This window comes from Meriones unguiculatus, chromosome 4 (genome assembly GCF_030254825.1).
Source record: "Meriones unguiculatus strain TT.TT164.6M chromosome 4, Bangor_MerUng_6.1, whole genome shotgun sequence".
NCBI classification, from domain to species: domain Eukaryota; kingdom Metazoa; phylum Chordata; class Mammalia; order Rodentia; family Muridae; genus Meriones; species Meriones unguiculatus.
In genome coordinates this window covers 141,552,601-141,570,115 of record NC_083352.1, presented here as the reverse complement: position 1 = coordinate 141,570,115, position 17,515 = coordinate 141,552,601, and the positions used below count along the sequence as shown (strand labels likewise).

Below are 17,515 nucleotides of genomic sequence, written 5' to 3'. Positions count from 1 at the left end.
TTTGAAGGATAGTCAACAACTTATCACTCCACACATGAATTAGTACACCTTTAAACTCTCTGCAGAAAAACTTCTTCTTGAAATAGATGACAACTAATATACCAACCCACAAGTGGTCAATTTGTAGATAATAGACTGTGATGTCTGTGCCCTAAATGGGACATCTATGTCACCCTATATCTTCTTGAAAGGCTCAGTAAATGGCTACAGTGAACAATGTTTTCTCCACACAACAGGGCAGTTGAACACATTAACTCAAAATCATTATGTCAGCATGCACAAGACCTTAGCAAGCTCAATCAAGATGGAAACCCATCACAAAGGGAAATCCCACACCCAGCTGAGGAGATATCGGCAATTGATAGTTGTTAAAAGAGGGAGACTCAATTTTCTTTAAGGATATGACCCTTGACAGGTCAACAAAACTGTAGAACAGGCCCTAAAACCAAGACTATTTGGACAGCACTAATTAGATTCCATGTATTAAAAAAAAAGACCAAGTAGGGTGGGTATGGAGGTGGAATGAATCATGGAAGAGTTGGGGGGGGGAGCAAATGTGATCAAAACACTTTGTATAAAATTATCAAAGAAATAGCATGCACATGAATACACACACCATTTTTGAAGTCAGGGATTAGATAGATATATATTAAAGAAATCTGTGAAAGTTAGGGGCTAGGTGGATGGGTCAAAAGTTAGCAGCACTTGCTTCTCTTTCAGAGGACATAAATTTTGTCCCTAGTATTCATGTTGTGGGTTTTACAACTGCTTGCAACTCCATCTCTAAAGAAAATGACACCCTTTGAGTCTCCAAGGGCACCTACATGAATGTGTCAGCTTATAAACATACTCTTTCATATAATATACATAAATAAATAATAAAGCAATTCTTAAAAAGAGAACACTTTGAAGGCTAAATTAGATAAGGGGTGGTTTGAAAGATATAAACATTTATATGAGTCCAAACTGTTAAGCTAGAGAATTTGTATTCAATTACAATAAGATAGGATATTATATTCAGTAATCTTTTGGGACTTGATGCAGACTTTAACATTAACAGTCAACTAGAGAAGACAAAAGTCTCTTTTCATAAAGATATAGAACAATTCAAAAGAGAAGAAATTAAACACTGGATCAAACAGATAATCACATTTGATGTGAACCCCAAATGATTGCTCTTAAACATTTTGGTTTTAGAAAGCCCCCAAATTTGTTTAGGATCCAAAATACTTCTGTTTGTGTGAGAATTAAAAACTACTTACTGTATAATATATTAAAAATAAGATTTTAAAGCATAAGAGTATAGAGTTCATGATTCTTTAGTCATAAACCATGACAGTATAACATATGTTGCTTTCTGTAAAAGCTTACTTTATCCTGAGTAAATAATTAATGAAAATGACAAATGACTCAATTGCTATGAAAACACTTTGATCTTGTAGACTAAAAGGATCTTAGATACCTAGTTCCAGACAGCATTATGAGAACCAAGTACACATATGTTCATGATAATTTTAATTGTGTTATAGCACAAACTTTATAGTATCCTTCTCTAGAAACATGGGTAAGTTATAAAAAGTTCCAATTTAAACTAAACTCAAGTCATCTGTATGAATCAGAACTTTTTTTTTAAATAAAAGAATCTTTTATTATATCCGAGATGAATCCTAGAAAAAGAATTGATATAAAATAAAATCTTATGTTTGGCATTAATTTCTGCTTTTCTTAAATTTTATTTTATTAATTACACTTTATTCACTTTGTATCCCCCCATAAACCCCTCCCTCCTCCCCTCCCAGTCCCACTCTCCCTCCCCCTTCTTCACTCATGCCCCTCCCCAAGTCCACTGATAGGGGAGGTCCTCCTCTCCTTCCTTCTGATCTTAGTCTATCAGATCACATCAGGAGTGGCTGCATTGTCATCTTCTGTGGCCTGGTAAGGCTGCTCCCCCCTCAGGGAGAGGTGATCAAAGAGCAGGCCAATCAGATTATGTCAGAGGCAGTCCCTCTTCCCATTACTATGTAACCCACTTGGACACTAAACTGCCATGGGCTACATCTGTGCAGGCTTATAGCCAACTGTTGGGCAGAGTGCATGGAATCTTAGGTAAGAAAGTGGGAAATAGTAAGAGTTGTAGAGGACAGGAACCCCACAAGGAGAGCAACAGAACCAGAAAATTTGAACACAGGGGTCTTCCCAGAGACTCATACTCCAACCTAGTACCAGGCATGGAGATAACCTGAATCAGAACTTTTATCTCAATCTTAAGTTAAAAAGTTCAAGGAGAGTTATGTGACATCACAGTAAATTTTAAATATATCAAAATATTTAGAATAATTGCTATAATTTTAATTCAACATTAAAAAGAAGCTCAGAAGAAAAATTAGGATGTGCTGACTACTCAACTGAGGTTGAAGTTGTGATGAACTTTATCTTTCTGCATGTTGCATCATTTAGAATGGTTTCTAGACTATAAAAAAGAAAAAGAATTAACACGATGCTGATGCCCTTACTTTAGCTCAGTGAAAGCAATGCCTTCCTATTTAATTTTGAGGCAGGGTATTTCAATGTAGCCCAGGATGGCAGGAAACTCACACTCTTCTTACTTCTTCAGGTGCTGGGATTATAGGCACAAGCCCCTGTGTTCATCAAGAATGTTGGTACTTACAGGATATTTCCGTAGTCGTTAGGGTATCTAGAATTTGTTATAAATGCAAGCCATTGGGAGATTACAGAAATACAAACACTGAATCAGAATCTTCCAGTTGATGCTAAGAGGAAAGAGCATTATACTAGGACTTTTAGGAACAAGTTTGAGGATCAGTAAGAACAAAGAGATGCAACCATTCAACCCCCCTTTTGCATATAACACAACTACTTTAGGAATAACTTGGTAATATTGCTTATGATGTTCTTATGAACAAAATAGTTAAGTAAAGAAACAGTTTGGGTAGGAGGAAAAGAGATGTTAGAGATTGAACCCAGGATGTCACACATGCTAAGCACAGACCATATCACTGATCTGCATTTTCTTCTCTTGCCAAATGTTTAAAAACATTCTTTCCCTTTGATTATTCATATGGTCTCAGTCAGTCTGCATGTTTGGAGCTTGGGGACCAAGAAAGTCAACTTTTGATATAATTCTAAGATTCTGATAAAAATTCTGATATCTTGAACATTCCTTTTACCAGTGTAAAGTCATGCTGATTATATCTTCTATGTAAATAAGTCTTTATACTGATGTTTACTAAAGTTTTCAAAGCCTGTTTTCAGACCAACAGCCTTAGCACTAGAGGACATCAGTTAGAGTTCTGCTGAATTTGAAACAGAGATAGTGCTCCCTCTCTGTGTTGTGATGGTTTGGATAAAAATAGCCCCCACAGTCTCATAGTAAGTGGCACTTTAAGAGCTGCAGCCTTGTTGGAGTAGGTGTGTTCTTATTGGAGGAAGTGTGTCACTGGGAGGTGGGCTTTGAGGATTCAGAATTTCAAGCCAGGTCCAGTGGCTCACTGTCTCTTTCTGCTTCCTGTGGATACAGATGTAGAACTCTCATTGCCTCTCCAGCACCATGTATGCCTGCATCCTGCCATGCTTCTAGTCCATGATGATAATGGACTAAAGCTTAGAATTGTAAGCCATCCCCAATTAAATGCTTTCCTTTATAAAAATTGCTGTGGCCATGGTGTTTTTTTTCAGAGCAATAGAAACCCTAAACTAAAACATGTATTTACTCAAGCCTGTGAGGAGATTCTGATCTGTAATGTATCTTCAGAAGCACTGGCATAAATAAATGAGTCTGCACATGACAGCTGTGTCCTTTTAAGTTGTAGGCAATATAGGTGGTCTGGGGAATCTGAACAACAGTATTCATGACCCATCAGAGTGTACTGAGTGCTGTGGTAGATTTCCACTCAGATAAGCCTTCCTGGATACGCCTATCCAGTGCTAAAGATCACCACTTAACCACAAATACAAGAACATACACTTCTTTCATGGCATCACAGTTCTAATTCAGTCAGCTCAAGAGATGAGTGAATCTTTTTTCACTTATCAACTACATCCCTTGTTTATAACCTTTAGAATCACTTTATATATAATTTGACACATTTTATACACTATTCATGTTAGCACAGTAAATATCCTCATGGCAGAGATGTGTACTAGTATAACAAATGACAGAGGAACATAAATTTAATGCTGTTTTGAGAATGGAACACTCTTGAGTGATCTGCTGTATAATATTTTGACCATCATCTATAATGTCTAACTCCCTTGGAGAGCTTGTGGGCAACTGCCTTATGAATTATGGAATTCTTATCCTGATTTAAGAAAAAAGCTGCAATCCCTGAATTTTCTTTGTACTATATGAAACTTAATGAGTTTTTATTCTGTTTCTGTGCACTTACTGTCATGAACAGTCCTTATCAAACATTTATTTACTTACTTTTTCTTTAGGTGCATTATATCCTATTCAATGACTGTAATCATTTGCTAATATTTGAAATAGTTCTCTTTTAGACTGTGAAAATAAATCTGAGCATACAAATATTTACTATATAAATCAAATATATGTATATATATATACATGTGAGTGTTCCACATACTTACAAATATGATTTGTTGCTATTAAAATGTGTTATTATTACTTTATATATATAAAATCAAGTACAAATATTTTAAGAGCAAATATAAGACGATAGAAATATGTCTAATAAAAGATTTTATTAGAAGTTAATTGCTGATATTATTAGAGGAGATGGAGATTATCAACTGAAATAAAATTTGTTTTGTGGCTTAATTTTACCCCTGAATATTATAATAATTGGTATCCGAAGATAAAATTTCTTATTTATGTGATTCAAAATGAAGACTAACTGTGATTAATACAAGGACATTTTAAAAGTTATGCAGTTTATAAAGATGCTACACTATTTTAAGTCAGATCATGCTCTAAAATCAACCTGAAGACAGAATTCTTACATACCTTCATGGGAGCTAGCTGTATGGGTGTGATGCATGATGGGTCCACCATGGGCTTGGGCCTGTTGGCTGTGTCTGCTAACAGGCTGTGCCATTGCTGGGGAAGGCCAGTAAATTTCTGCTCTCGTGGATCAAACCCAGTATGAACCCTGTGCTCAAAGTTGGATGGGCCAGATATTTCAATCTTTTTCTTTTTCTTCCCAAACATGATGTAAAAACCTGTGAAATACAAAGAGAAAATAGGTAATTATTATAGTTTGTCACCAGAAGATACATTTATTTTAAATCATTTAGTTATATCATCTTAGTTATCTCTTTTTAAAAATTGTATTTATATTTTTATAAATTACAGTTTTTTTAAGTTTTATAATTGTGTTGTTGAGTTTTTCTAATTCCATCTTCAAATACACTTCTGTTATCTTCAATGTTTCTACATCTTTACTTAATTTGGTTCTTAAATCTTCAATTGTCTTCATCATTTCCATCTACTTTAATATTTGAGTTTTCTCTGGCATCTTCCAGTTCTCACTGTATTTCCTGATCACTTTATGTCTTCTTCATGCTCCATGAAATTTTGATAGAATTTATAATTTTTCTTTTATATTTTGTGTCTTGGTGTATTTAAGCAATCATCTTGAAGAAATTTGCTATAAGACTGCTGGATATTGACAGAGAAAAAAAGACTTATAAGTAGTTTTTCTGCTTGACGTAAAAAGATAGAATATCAGGATTTGGAGATAAAGTAGACAAAATAAGCAACGAATATAAAAAAGGAGAAAAAAAACAAGAAAGAAAAGTGTAGGAAATGATAGACTTCATAAAAAGACCAATTTTACACCTATATACATAAAATAGAGATAAGAATCGCAGGTTGTGGCATAAAGGAGATCTTCAAAAAGATCAAAGAGGAAAACTTACCTAGACTAAGCAAAGACACACCCATATAAACATAAGAGAGACATAGAAAACCAAATAGACAAGCAGAAAAATAAGTCTTAATGAAGCATCATAATTAAGATATTAAGTATACATAACAAAGAAGAGTATTATAAAGAATTGAGGGGTACAAGAGGGGAGAAAGGGCAGAGATGGAGGATAAAGCAACTAAAACAAGGAAATTTGTTAGAATTCAGTATGTAAACCTTTTACTATGTATGTTAATTATAAATTTATTTGTAAATAAAAGGCAGAGTATATAAAATTGTAAAAAAAATAAATTACAGTTTATTCACTTTGTATCCCGGCTATACCCCCTCCCTTATGTCCTCCCAATCCCATCCCCCCCTTATCTCTTTCCATGCCCCTTCCCAAGTTCACTGACAGGAGAGGTCCTTCTCCCCTTCCCTCTTACCCTAGCCTATCAGGTCTCATTAGAACTGTCTACATTGTTTTTCTCTGTGGCCTGGTAATGCTGCTCTCCCATCAGGGGGAGGTAATCAAAGAGCCAGCCACTAAGTTCATATCAGAGACAGTCCCTGTTCCCAATCCTGTGGAGCCCACTTGGAGACTGAGCTGCGAAGGAGTACATCTGTGCAGGGGTTCTATGGGTTCTAGGTTATCTCCATGCATGGTCCTTGGTTGGAGTATCAGTCTCAAAAAAGACCCCTGTGCCCAGAATTTTTGAATTTGTTGTTTCTCTTGTGGAGCTCCTGTCCCTTTCAGGTCTTCCTATTTCCCCCTTCTTTCATAAGATTCCTTGCACTCTGCCCAAAGTTTGACTATGAGTCTCAGCATCTCCTTTGATACCTTGCTGGGTAGAGTCTTTCAAAGGCCCTCTGTGGTAGACTTCTGTCCTGTTGCCTGTTTTCTCCCTCTTCCGATGTCCATCCCCTTTGTCTTTCTGAATGAGGATTGATCATCTTACCCAGGGTCCTCCTCTTTGCTTAGCTTCTTCAGGTGTACAGATTTTAGTATATTTATCTTATATTATATGTCTACTATCAACTTAAAATTGAGTGTATATCATGTATGTCTTTCTGCTTCTGAGATACCTCACTCAGGATGATCTTTTCTAGTACTCACCATTTTCCTGCATATTTCATGATTTCCTTGTTTTTAATTGTTGAGTAGTATCACCTTAGTTATCTCTTACAATACAAATTTAAAAAGAAGTTAGATTCTCAGGCTGAATAGATTAAATAATTTCATTCTAAATCTTTGTTTTTGCCTTAAATGATCCCTGTGGAATACAGTTGTCCCATTGATGCTGAATTTGGCCCATATAACCTTCTCTGACCAATAGTCTGAACAGGAAACCAGTCTGTGGTGGGGGTGTTTGGAGTCTCTGTGTGCCCTCACCCCAATGCACTTGACATGAATATTTCTTAGGTAGGTTATACTTTCTCATCCTCAATTCTGGAAGAAAGGATGTATGAAGAGACACAAGCCCATACTGGAGTCAAGATCAGACAATCCGAACTGAGCCATTGTTAAACAGCAGCTGATGGTTGTATGGGTGTAACACATAGCGTTCAGATGTATTTATCAGATAACATTACTGAAGCAAAAGCTGACCAATTCCCAAGGAAAAGCACCTCAAAGTTTGGTATGCACTCTAAAGCCAAGATGCATATGTGACAAAATGACATATATATCAACATGAAAATGAGGTAATAATTACTCAGCATATAAAGCGATCATTATAGATAAACAATAAATACTCATCAAATACTTTAGAAAATCACCAGGCCAAAGTAAGTCCTGTAAGTGTTAGCTGCAGTAAGTGGAGACGCTGGGCTTTATGGGTCTGAAAACCTGTGATGTAACCTGGCTTTGAATACTGCGTAGTCACGCATTACATGTGAGTGTCAGCATTTTAGATGTGTGCTTTTTTGACCAGGGGCACTCACCTGTGAATGAGATAAACAAGGGCACTTTGGGAATCTTTCCACATACTGCTGTAGGGCTTATAAAAGGTGGTAAGATTATTTGGGGGCTTAAACAGTTTGTTTTCTTTGTTAGGGAACATTAGTCTAACCATTCTGGCAGGATTGAAGATATTCTAAAGAGAAATATTTGTTTCCTAGAAATCCTATGCTGGGAACAGCAAAAGACTAAAGCCTGGTGCTGACCAGAGGGGAGTTTGTCTAGCAGAAAACAATTTCACACAGTGCTGAAAATGTATCAGACCACTTAGCAGGAGAGACTGGATAGTAGCACAGACAATGCTGATAGGCAGGACCACACCTTGGCCTGGAACAGTTAGCTATACATACCTCTTGTCCTCTATTCAAACTTAAGCCTTATAGTAACACTGGAGGAAAAGTTGGGGGTCACTGGACCGCTTAATTTTTCATTCTGTTGTGGCTACACTGGCTATTCTTTTCTGCCTTTTCACCATTACGAGTTTGATTGGCTTATTGAGAGTACGTGGCTCAACCTGCCTTGTTCAGATGTTGTTAAGGTTCAGCACTAACTTCGATAATTCTGGTGACAAGAGCTCTGGTGTCCAGAGCTTTTGGGGTATTTCTCTTACTTTCATTTACCATATTCTACTTCTCTTCTTCTATTAATGAAATGCCACCAAAGGCTCCAGAGTTGGAAGTTTGGTGCCCAGATGGTGATGCTATTGAGAGGTGACTAGTTCATGGAGGCACTGAACAGGGCAGTTTGGAGGTGGGGCCTACTGGGTCATGCAAACCTTTGATGAACATATGTTGACTCCAATTCTGGCCCTTGTTTCCTGGCCCACGTGGAGAAGTTGTGCTCTCTGCCACATATTTTGTCATTCCTGACATAATGTGGTGAGATTTAGAAATCATGGACTGAATTCTTTGACCCTGTGAGCCAAAACTAACCTTTTCTTCTTCAAAGTGTTTTTCTCAGGTGTTTTAGTACAGGGAAAAAGATGTGAAGAACACAGGAAAAAATACCAACCGTTCTTCAAAGGTTTTATTTCAAAGTGATTTGGACATTAATGAAAGATGGCAACAGCTCAAATACTTCACTAATTTGAGGAGGCCTCGAAAACGCAATTTAGAAGAAATTACTTAGTTGAGTTTTGTGTTTTCTGCCTATAATCACAACAATTGGAAGGATGGGGTACAAAGAATGCCCCAAATTCAAGGCTGCTTGGGACTGTTATAAGTTCTCCTTTAGTGTGAGCTACAAAGTAAGGCCACAAAACAAACAAACAAACAAAAAACAACAAGAAGAAATTCTCTGAATACTTTACTACAGGGAGGTTAATAAATACAGGTCTGATGATATTAAGTTGGACACATGGAACTGGAAGTGTAAGGAAATGAAAGAACAGGTAGAGGAAGACCAGGGCCTACAGAGTGCAAGGCCTCTCTTACACTGACTCTAGATATGGATATATATATATAATTTTCTGTGGTTTGTGGGACCAAAAAAAGTAATAATACAAGCATGCAATTTGCTGACCATAGGGGTTTGCCCTCTTGCTGATCTCAGAACCCATGATCTACAGAAGAAGAAAAAACTTTGTTGTCATACCAGCCAGCTCTAGCTAATTCCCAGCAGCAGAGTTGCTTATCAGATATGTAGCTCTTTGCATGAAGCAGATCAGAGCAGGAAAACTACCCTGATGAGCTGCATCCTCAGTTTCTGACAAAACAGGACACAAATACTTTGAACCATTATTTTTGGAAGCCAATTGTTACATAGAAAAAAAGCTAATAAGAAACTCCTATCACCTCCTGCCTTGCATCTTCATGCACTCATCTCTTATTTGGTTTTTGCTGCTTCAACATTTCAAAGAACAATGCCCAGTCTTGGCAGTGACATCACCCATCACACAATTGCCTTAAAGCAAAAGAGTCTTAATTGCCATACAGTTGACTGCTTGGAGAATCTTCAGTTGAAAAAAAATTACAAATTAGTGGCTTTATATACCACCTTTTGGCTTTATTTGCTGAACATAGAACACATCCAGAAATATAATTTGGACATTCACTGACTGAGTCAACTTGACATTTTAATAGGCTTTCACTTTCATTATTTTTTAAAGTCATTTGGAACAAGTTCATTTGCACATATTCATTCCTGAACCAGCAATGAAAATGCTTGATCAAATATTTTTAGAACTAGAACATAATTGCCTTACGATTTCTTTTTTGTGAATCTTTCAGAGACTACTATATCATTTAAGTGAGTGAATATAAAAAGAAATATAAATAAATTTATACTACATAGAAATGGTGGAGAGCAAAACTGTGGCTGAATCAACTTAAGGCTGTAGCACCCTGTGATCCTATATACCAGCCTTTAAATGGTACTAATGGCAGATCTACATGACTAGTAAAATCAAGTTAAAAAAATACAAAACAGTTGTTCATGATATCATATGCCTGGAGTCTCAGCACTCAGGAAGCAGTGGCAGATGGATTGTCTCAGATTTAAGGTCATAATGTTCTACCTAGTGATATCATGTTTCAACTAACCAACAGACCATTAAAACAAATTGAGAGAAGAAAAACAAAACAACAACAACAATAACAAAGAGTCTCAGAAGAAGAAATGCAAAAGAAATAAAAAAAAACAAATAGTTCTAAATCTTAAAGCATTATTTCAGTGAAATTCTTATTTGACTCAATGGGAAGTGGAATCTTGAAGACTGACAACAGTAGCCATGACTGCTTCCATCTAGGTGAAAGATGGAGATAGCATCCTGGTGTCCATTGGCACCAGGCAACAGTGGATAGCCTGTAAGGACAAGAAAATATCCCTGGTAAGTGTATTAGTTACTTTTCTTGTTGATATGAGAAAATACACTGACAAAAGCACCGTAAGAAAGGAAGGGTTATTTTGCTCACAGTTCCAGGGCAAAGTATGTCATGCAGGGAAGTCATGCAACAGCTCCACAAGGAAGCTGCTCACTTTGTGTCTATGGTCAAAACGCAAAGAAAGAGTTGAATACTAGTGTTCAGTTAGTTGTTATTGTTTTCAGTGTGGGATCCTCATTCATGAAATGACCCTGTCATATTTAAGGTAGCTATTTCCATCTCAGTTAGCTTTGTCTAGAATTTCCATTGCAGATATGCCTAGAGGCTCATTTCTATGGTGATTCTGAATCCCACCAAGTTGAAAACCAAGACTAGCCATCATGGTGTGAGATTCCTTTCTGATGTGTCCATGATTGTGTAGGGTCCCAAATGTTTACTGTGTATGATGCCATATTCACAACAAACCTGGGCCAGCAATTCTAAGAAGCCATCCATGTTTGATGACTTCATGAGGTGACTGATGGATCATAGCCATGGCTACAATGTAATGGAGGGGAGGGCTAAAATCCAGTCAAGTGTGACTGCTCCTGACAGTTCTGTAAAATACTTTCTTTACACAAGCATGTCACAAGGCTTCTGAAGGTAAAATAACTTGACTGAAAGTTGTCTGCTTAAGAGGTGGCAAAATCAAATTCCCATAGAAATCTTCATCACTTCACAATTGCCTTTGAAGTGTTGCTCTTGACCAGCAGACTGCAAAGCACAATATTATGCTCTGAAAATGACATTTAGGCAAACCTGATAATTATGTATGTGGATCAAGCCTGGGACACATAGACATGGAGAGAGGGACCCTCCAAAATACCACTAGACTTTGCAATTTGGAGATTTAAAAAAACACTCTGGATGATGAAGGTATTTTGAAAAATAAGTGAAGTTTATAAACAGTTTTTTTTAAAAGAAAGAAAACAAGAAACTTTGAGAAAGACAAGAACTGAAATAACCCCACCAATGAGAATCACAATACAGATGGCCCTTTACTGATGTGAACGAAAGAGGATTACAGTATTTTAGAAAATCAGCCAAGTTTAACAATTGTGTAATAAAGGTGAATTCTTATGCCCACTAGCAGAAAATTAAAGAATAAAAGTGTTTAAAAAGTATTGAGGACCACTGAATGACACTACCCATCAGGGTATCAAAGCAGATGCTGAGGCTCATAGCTAAACTTTGGGCAGAGTGCAGGGAATCTTATGAAAGAAGGGGGAGATAGAAAGATGTAGAGGGGACAGGAGCTCCACAAGGAGAATAACAAAACCAAGAAATCTGGGCTCAGGGGTCTTTTTTGAGACTGTTATTCCAACCAAGGACCATGCATGGAGATAACCTGGAACCCCTGCACAGATGTAGCCCAGGGCAGCTCATTCTGCAAGTGGGTTACCTAGTAAGGGGAACAGGGATTGTCTCTGACATGAACTCAGTGGCTGGCTCTTTGATCACCTCCTCCTGAGTGGGGAGCAGCCTTACCAGACCACAGAGGTAGACAATGCAGCCAGTTCTTATAAGACCTGATAGGCTAGGGTCAGATGAAAGGGGAGGCCAGTGGACTGGGAGAGGAGCATGGGAGGAGATGAAGGAGGAAGGGTAGTATTGGGAGGGAATGATGGAGGAGCTACAGATAGAATGCAAAGTGAATAAAATGTAATTAATATAAAAATTAAAAAGTATAATTTATAATGTGTGTGTGTATGCATTGTAGTGGTAAGTTGACTCCAGTTATCTGGTGCAGCTCCCCTTGGAAGAAAAATGTCCCTGCTACTTCCCCTTAGGATAGGACAATAGAGCACTTTTCTACCAGGTACTTCATGCTAGGAAGAGCAACACACAAGGTTGAATTAAACAGGTATTGGGTGCAAGCATAGTGAAGGCAAATCTGTCCTTGAAGGTACCAGTCAAGGGAAAGTCCATGCTTACCATTTCATGTGTCTATTTAATGGGGTTTACATATGCCTAAAATCATGGAATATATTGCTTATGTATAGGTAGATCATCCAAAGTTATTTAACAGACCATTTGCCAGTCAGGACAAGGATCCACCCCATACCTGCCACTGGAGATTAGCTCATCCCTCTGCTTAAACTAATAAAAGAATCCCCCCCGCCAAGAACCTGAGGTTCTTGAGGTATGTACTTGCTGCACCTATGAAGTATGAGCTCCACTTTTATTCTCACTAAGACTATACCTTTTCACTACCATTACTCTGTATCTTATTCAGTTTATTGTTTGAGATGCAAATGACCTGGACATTGCATCATGATATAGAATGAAATTTCCTCTAGTCAATTGAGAGTGTATGTAAAAATTAGCCTGGAAAAATGAATTGGTAAAACACAAAGAAATGTCATAATAAAACAGAAAGAACTGTAAATTGTCAGATCATGGGTTTACAATTGTATTTCATATGCTTAGTGAACCGTGTATTTTCCCTCCTGGGGTGATTTGAAATTAATTTAAAACTAACACAAAAATTTACAAATTAGAATATCTTCAAATCATTTACAAATCTTTTCTTTGAGCTTATATTCATAAAAACAAGATTGAATTTCATGGTTACAAAGTAGAAAAAGTTACTCAGCACCGCTTTGAATGGTCCAGAGCAGTCATTCACAGATTTCAAAGGATGCTGTCCTTGAGAACTACTTTTTTTTCTTTATTAATTACACTTTATTCACTTTGTATCCCCCCTCCTTTGGTTCCCTCCCTCCTCCCGTCCCAATCCCTCCCTTCTTACACCCTCTGCATGCATGCCCCTCCCCAAGTTCACTGATAGGGGAGGACTTCTTTTCCTTTCTTCTGATCCTAATCAATCAGGTGTCATCAGGAGTGGCTGCATTGTCTTCTTCTGTGGCCTGGTAATGTTGCTTCCCCCTCAGGGGAAGGTAATTAAAGAGCAGGCCAATCAGTTCATATCAGAGACAGTCCCTGTTCCTACTACAATGGAACCCACTTGTATACTGAACTGCCATGGACTACATCTGTGCAGGGGTCTAAGCTTATCTCCATGCATAGTCCTTGGTTGGAATAGCAGTCTCAGGAAAGACCCCTGTGCTCAGATTTTTTGGTTCTGTTGCTCTCCTTGTGGAGTTCCTGTCCTCTCCAGATCTTACTGTTTCCCACTTACCAGGCCACAGAGGAAGACAATGCAGACATTCCTGATGAGACCTGATAGGCTAGGGTCAGTTGAAATTGGAGGAGGACCTCCCCTGTCAGTGGACTTGGGGAGGGGCATGGGAGGAAATGAGGAGGGTATGAGTTAGGGAGCAATAGTGAGGATACTAAGTGAATAAAAAAAGCAAGTTAATTAAAAAATAATACTCCTTGGTTGGAATATCAGTTTCAGAAAAGACCCCTGTACCCCAATTGTTTTGGATCTGTTGCTCTCCTTGTGGAGTTCCTGTCCCCTCCAAGGAGTAGATTACTGGAAATAATCAAACTCAGAGCTGAAATCAATAAATAAATCAATAAGCAAAACAATTGAAAGAATCAATGAGACCAAGAGTTGGTTCTTTGAGAAAAAAATCAACAAAATAGATAAACCTTTAGCCAAACTAAGTAAAAGGCAGAGAGAAACTATCCAAATCAGCAAAGTCAGAAATGAAAGTGGGATATAATGACAGACACTGAGGAAATCCAAACAATCATTAAGTCTTACTACAAAAGCTTATATGCCACAAAATTTGAAAATCTAAATGAAATGGACAATTTTCTTGATAGATTCCATCTACTAAAATTAAATCAAGGTCAGGTAAATAGATTAAGCAATCCCACATCTCTGAAGGAAATAGAAGTAGTCACCAAAGGTCTCCCTTCTAAAAAAGGCCAGGGCCAGATGGTTTCAGTGCAGAATTCTACCAGACCTTTAAAGAAGAGCTAACTCCAATTCTCTTCAAACTATTCCACAAAATAGAAACAGAAGGAACATTATCAAACTCATTCTATGAAGCCACAGTCACCTTGCTACCTAAACTACACAAAGACCCAACAAAAAAGAGAACTTCTTTTTCTCTTTCCTTCTTTCCTTCTTTTTCTTTCTTTCTTTCTTTCTTTCTTTCTTTCTTTCTTTCTTTCTTTCTTTCTCTCCTTCCTTCCTTCCTTCCTTCCTTCCTTCCTTCTTTCTTTTTCCTCCTTCTTCCTCTTTTCTTCTTCTTCTCCTTCTTCTTCTTCATGGTACCTGGTAGGTTGATCACACTGTAGTAGATGGCAACATACCTCAATTGACAAGGAGAGTACAAATTGGACTTGTTAGGTTTGGTTTGTTTGTTTTGTTTTTTAAAGAAAAGAGTTACAAGTATGGGTGGGTAGAGAAGGAGTTGTATCTGGGAAGAGCTGGATGTATAGGTGATGTGAACCAAATGCATTTTATGACATTCTCAAATAACTGATTAAGAAAGAAGAAAAAAATCCAGCTGCACAGACACTACAGATACAGAAAATATAATACCACCAAATTGCCTTTAACATATTTCTTAGGAGACAATCATTCCCTGTCATTAGGAGATTTTTTTCTTAGTCTCAAAGCTATCATGAATAACTTAGTAAATGTAATAATGGGTTTTTAAGTATTTTAGACACACCACCTGTGTCAAGATAATGTAGGCTAAATGACTTGGCTTGTCATTGGTAGAAGAAAAATGCTTGATCCAAAAATTGTGAGGTAGAGTGATGGCTCCAACCACATACTCCCTTGCAGTTACAGATTAATCATAAAATTTGAACAAAGAAAAAAAATATACTACCAGATCTTAGCTACGTTCTTTCAGGGAAAATGTACCATGAAGTACTCATTGGGGATTCATTGGTAAAAAACTGGCATGCGTTCATTACATAATCTCAAAATTCAGGTGTTTTCTAAGAAGAACATGTTATTTGTCCAGGATGCTAGTAATACATTAACCATTTCCTTTCCTTCTCTCTTTTTCCTTCCTTCCTTCCTTCCTTCCTTCCTTCCTTCCTTCCTTCCTTCCTTCTTCTTTCCTTACTTCCTTCCTTCTTTTATTTTTTCCTTTTTTCTCTTTATAAGCTGCAGCAGATGCTGAACAGGTCACAGAACAGTTGCTATGCTTGCTGAATACCTCTCCCACCCCAGAGAAAGTGAAACTGCTTGAATTCTGGATGAGAAAAATAGTTATTCTTATATCTTCTTTCCATTTCTAGTTGCTTGAGATCTTGCCCTGTGTTTTTTGCTGTAACTGTTCTGACTTGAGTCCTAATGTACTAAAAACCTGCCTTTTAAACAGTTGTAGACTCCTTCTTCTTTGTGGACCCAACTTTTGGTTTTCAAATTCAGCATTTGGATGTGAACTCAGCCTTCACAGTTGATGTCCAGCATCTTACTTGTCCTTGTCTGCTTTAGAAAATTCTTTTGATGTTTTGCTCCAGTCATCACATGCTGATCTTGCTTGCTTATTCTTTTTCGTTTAAGGGCATTCTGAATGTCCCTTAATTCTCAAATGTGCACCCACAGTTGAGTGGTGGCTTTAAGAATTTAGCACATTCATTTGTCCAGTTTTACATTATGTAGGTTCTCAACATTATAGTACCTTTTTGGTTTAAGTTAATTCTTCATATTGGCTTTAATCCATCCATCTCATTTTTTCACTAATCAAGATTTAAGACAAACAAAAGGCATGCTTTGAGAAAAACGCATTTAAATTCTGATCATTTCCACACTTTCATGGTGATACAATAATCTTGAAATATGAGTGTCATGTGTTTCAAAGAAGTGTAAACATAGTAGACACATCCAAAAAATCTTTAGAAGCATCCATTAAATGTCACAATTGAAAGCTGATATTTCTCCATGGCTTTACTCTGAGTTTTTTTCCTCCTTATACCAAAGATCACAACTATGAAGACAGTCAAGAAATTTCTTTTGAATTTCAGGTGAGTGCTTCTAGATTCTCCTTTGAATTCTTCTTATTTTCGACATTCAGCTTCTCCAACAGTTAGCTCTTGATCATCCTACTTGCTCCATCTGCTCACTTTTTGTAGGTAATATTTCACGGATACACACAACATCATATTGCTGAAGCCAATTCTGTGAACGCATTCAGACTTTCCCTTCTCCCTCACTGTGCACATAACAATCACCAACTTTGGTCCCAAATGTCTACCACATTTGCATATCTTTTAGAACCTCTACTGTACTAGTTTTTTTCTTGCTGCTATAACACATGAACATAAACTCGCCAGCTTAGACTTCATAACCTGCCTAACATTTCTGGATGTCAAAAGTTTGAAATAGTCTCACTGGGTGAAAATCAATGTTTTGTAAAAATACCACAATTTCTGTACCCATTCCTCCGTTGATGGACATCTGGGTCATTTCCAGGTTCTGGCTATTACAAATAAAGCTGCTATAAACATGGTTGAGCAAGTATCCCTTTTGTGTACTTGAACGAACTTTGGGTATATACCTAGCAGTGGTATAGCTGGGTCTTGAGGAAGCACTATTCCTAATTGTCTTAGAAAGCACCAGATAGCTTTCCAGAGTGGTTGTACCAGTTTACATTCCCACCAGCAGTGGAGGAGGTTTCCCCTTTCTCCACAACCTCTCCAGCACGTGTTATCGCTTGAGTTTTTCATCTTGGCCATTCTGATGGGTGTAAGGTGATATCTAATGGAATACTACTCAGCAATCAAAGAGGAGGAAATCATGAAATTTGCAGGCAAATGGTGGGATCTAGAAAAGATCATTCTGAGTGAAATATCCCAGAAGGAGAAAGACAAACACAGTATATACTCACTTATATAGACCTATAAGATATGATAAACATAATGAAATCTAT

General features: G+C 37.4%; 1 protein-coding gene across 4 annotated transcripts in view; it reads right to left on the bottom strand.

Moving 5' to 3' along the window:
• The window catches only part of Pak5 (p21 (RAC1) activated kinase 5), a 356,591-nt gene that overhangs the window by 101,124 nt on the left and 237,952 nt on the right, over positions 1–17,515 (bottom strand). For all 4 annotated transcript variants that reach the window (XM_060383201.1, XM_060383204.1, XM_060383202.1 and 1 more), the window contains one exon: positions 4,985–5,199. In XM_060383201.1, coding sequence (XP_060239184.1) covers positions 4,985–5,188 — 204 coding nt within the window. In that variant the 5' untranslated portion in view covers positions 5,189–5,199. The remainder of the gene's footprint in view (positions 1–4,984; positions 5,200–17,515) is intronic.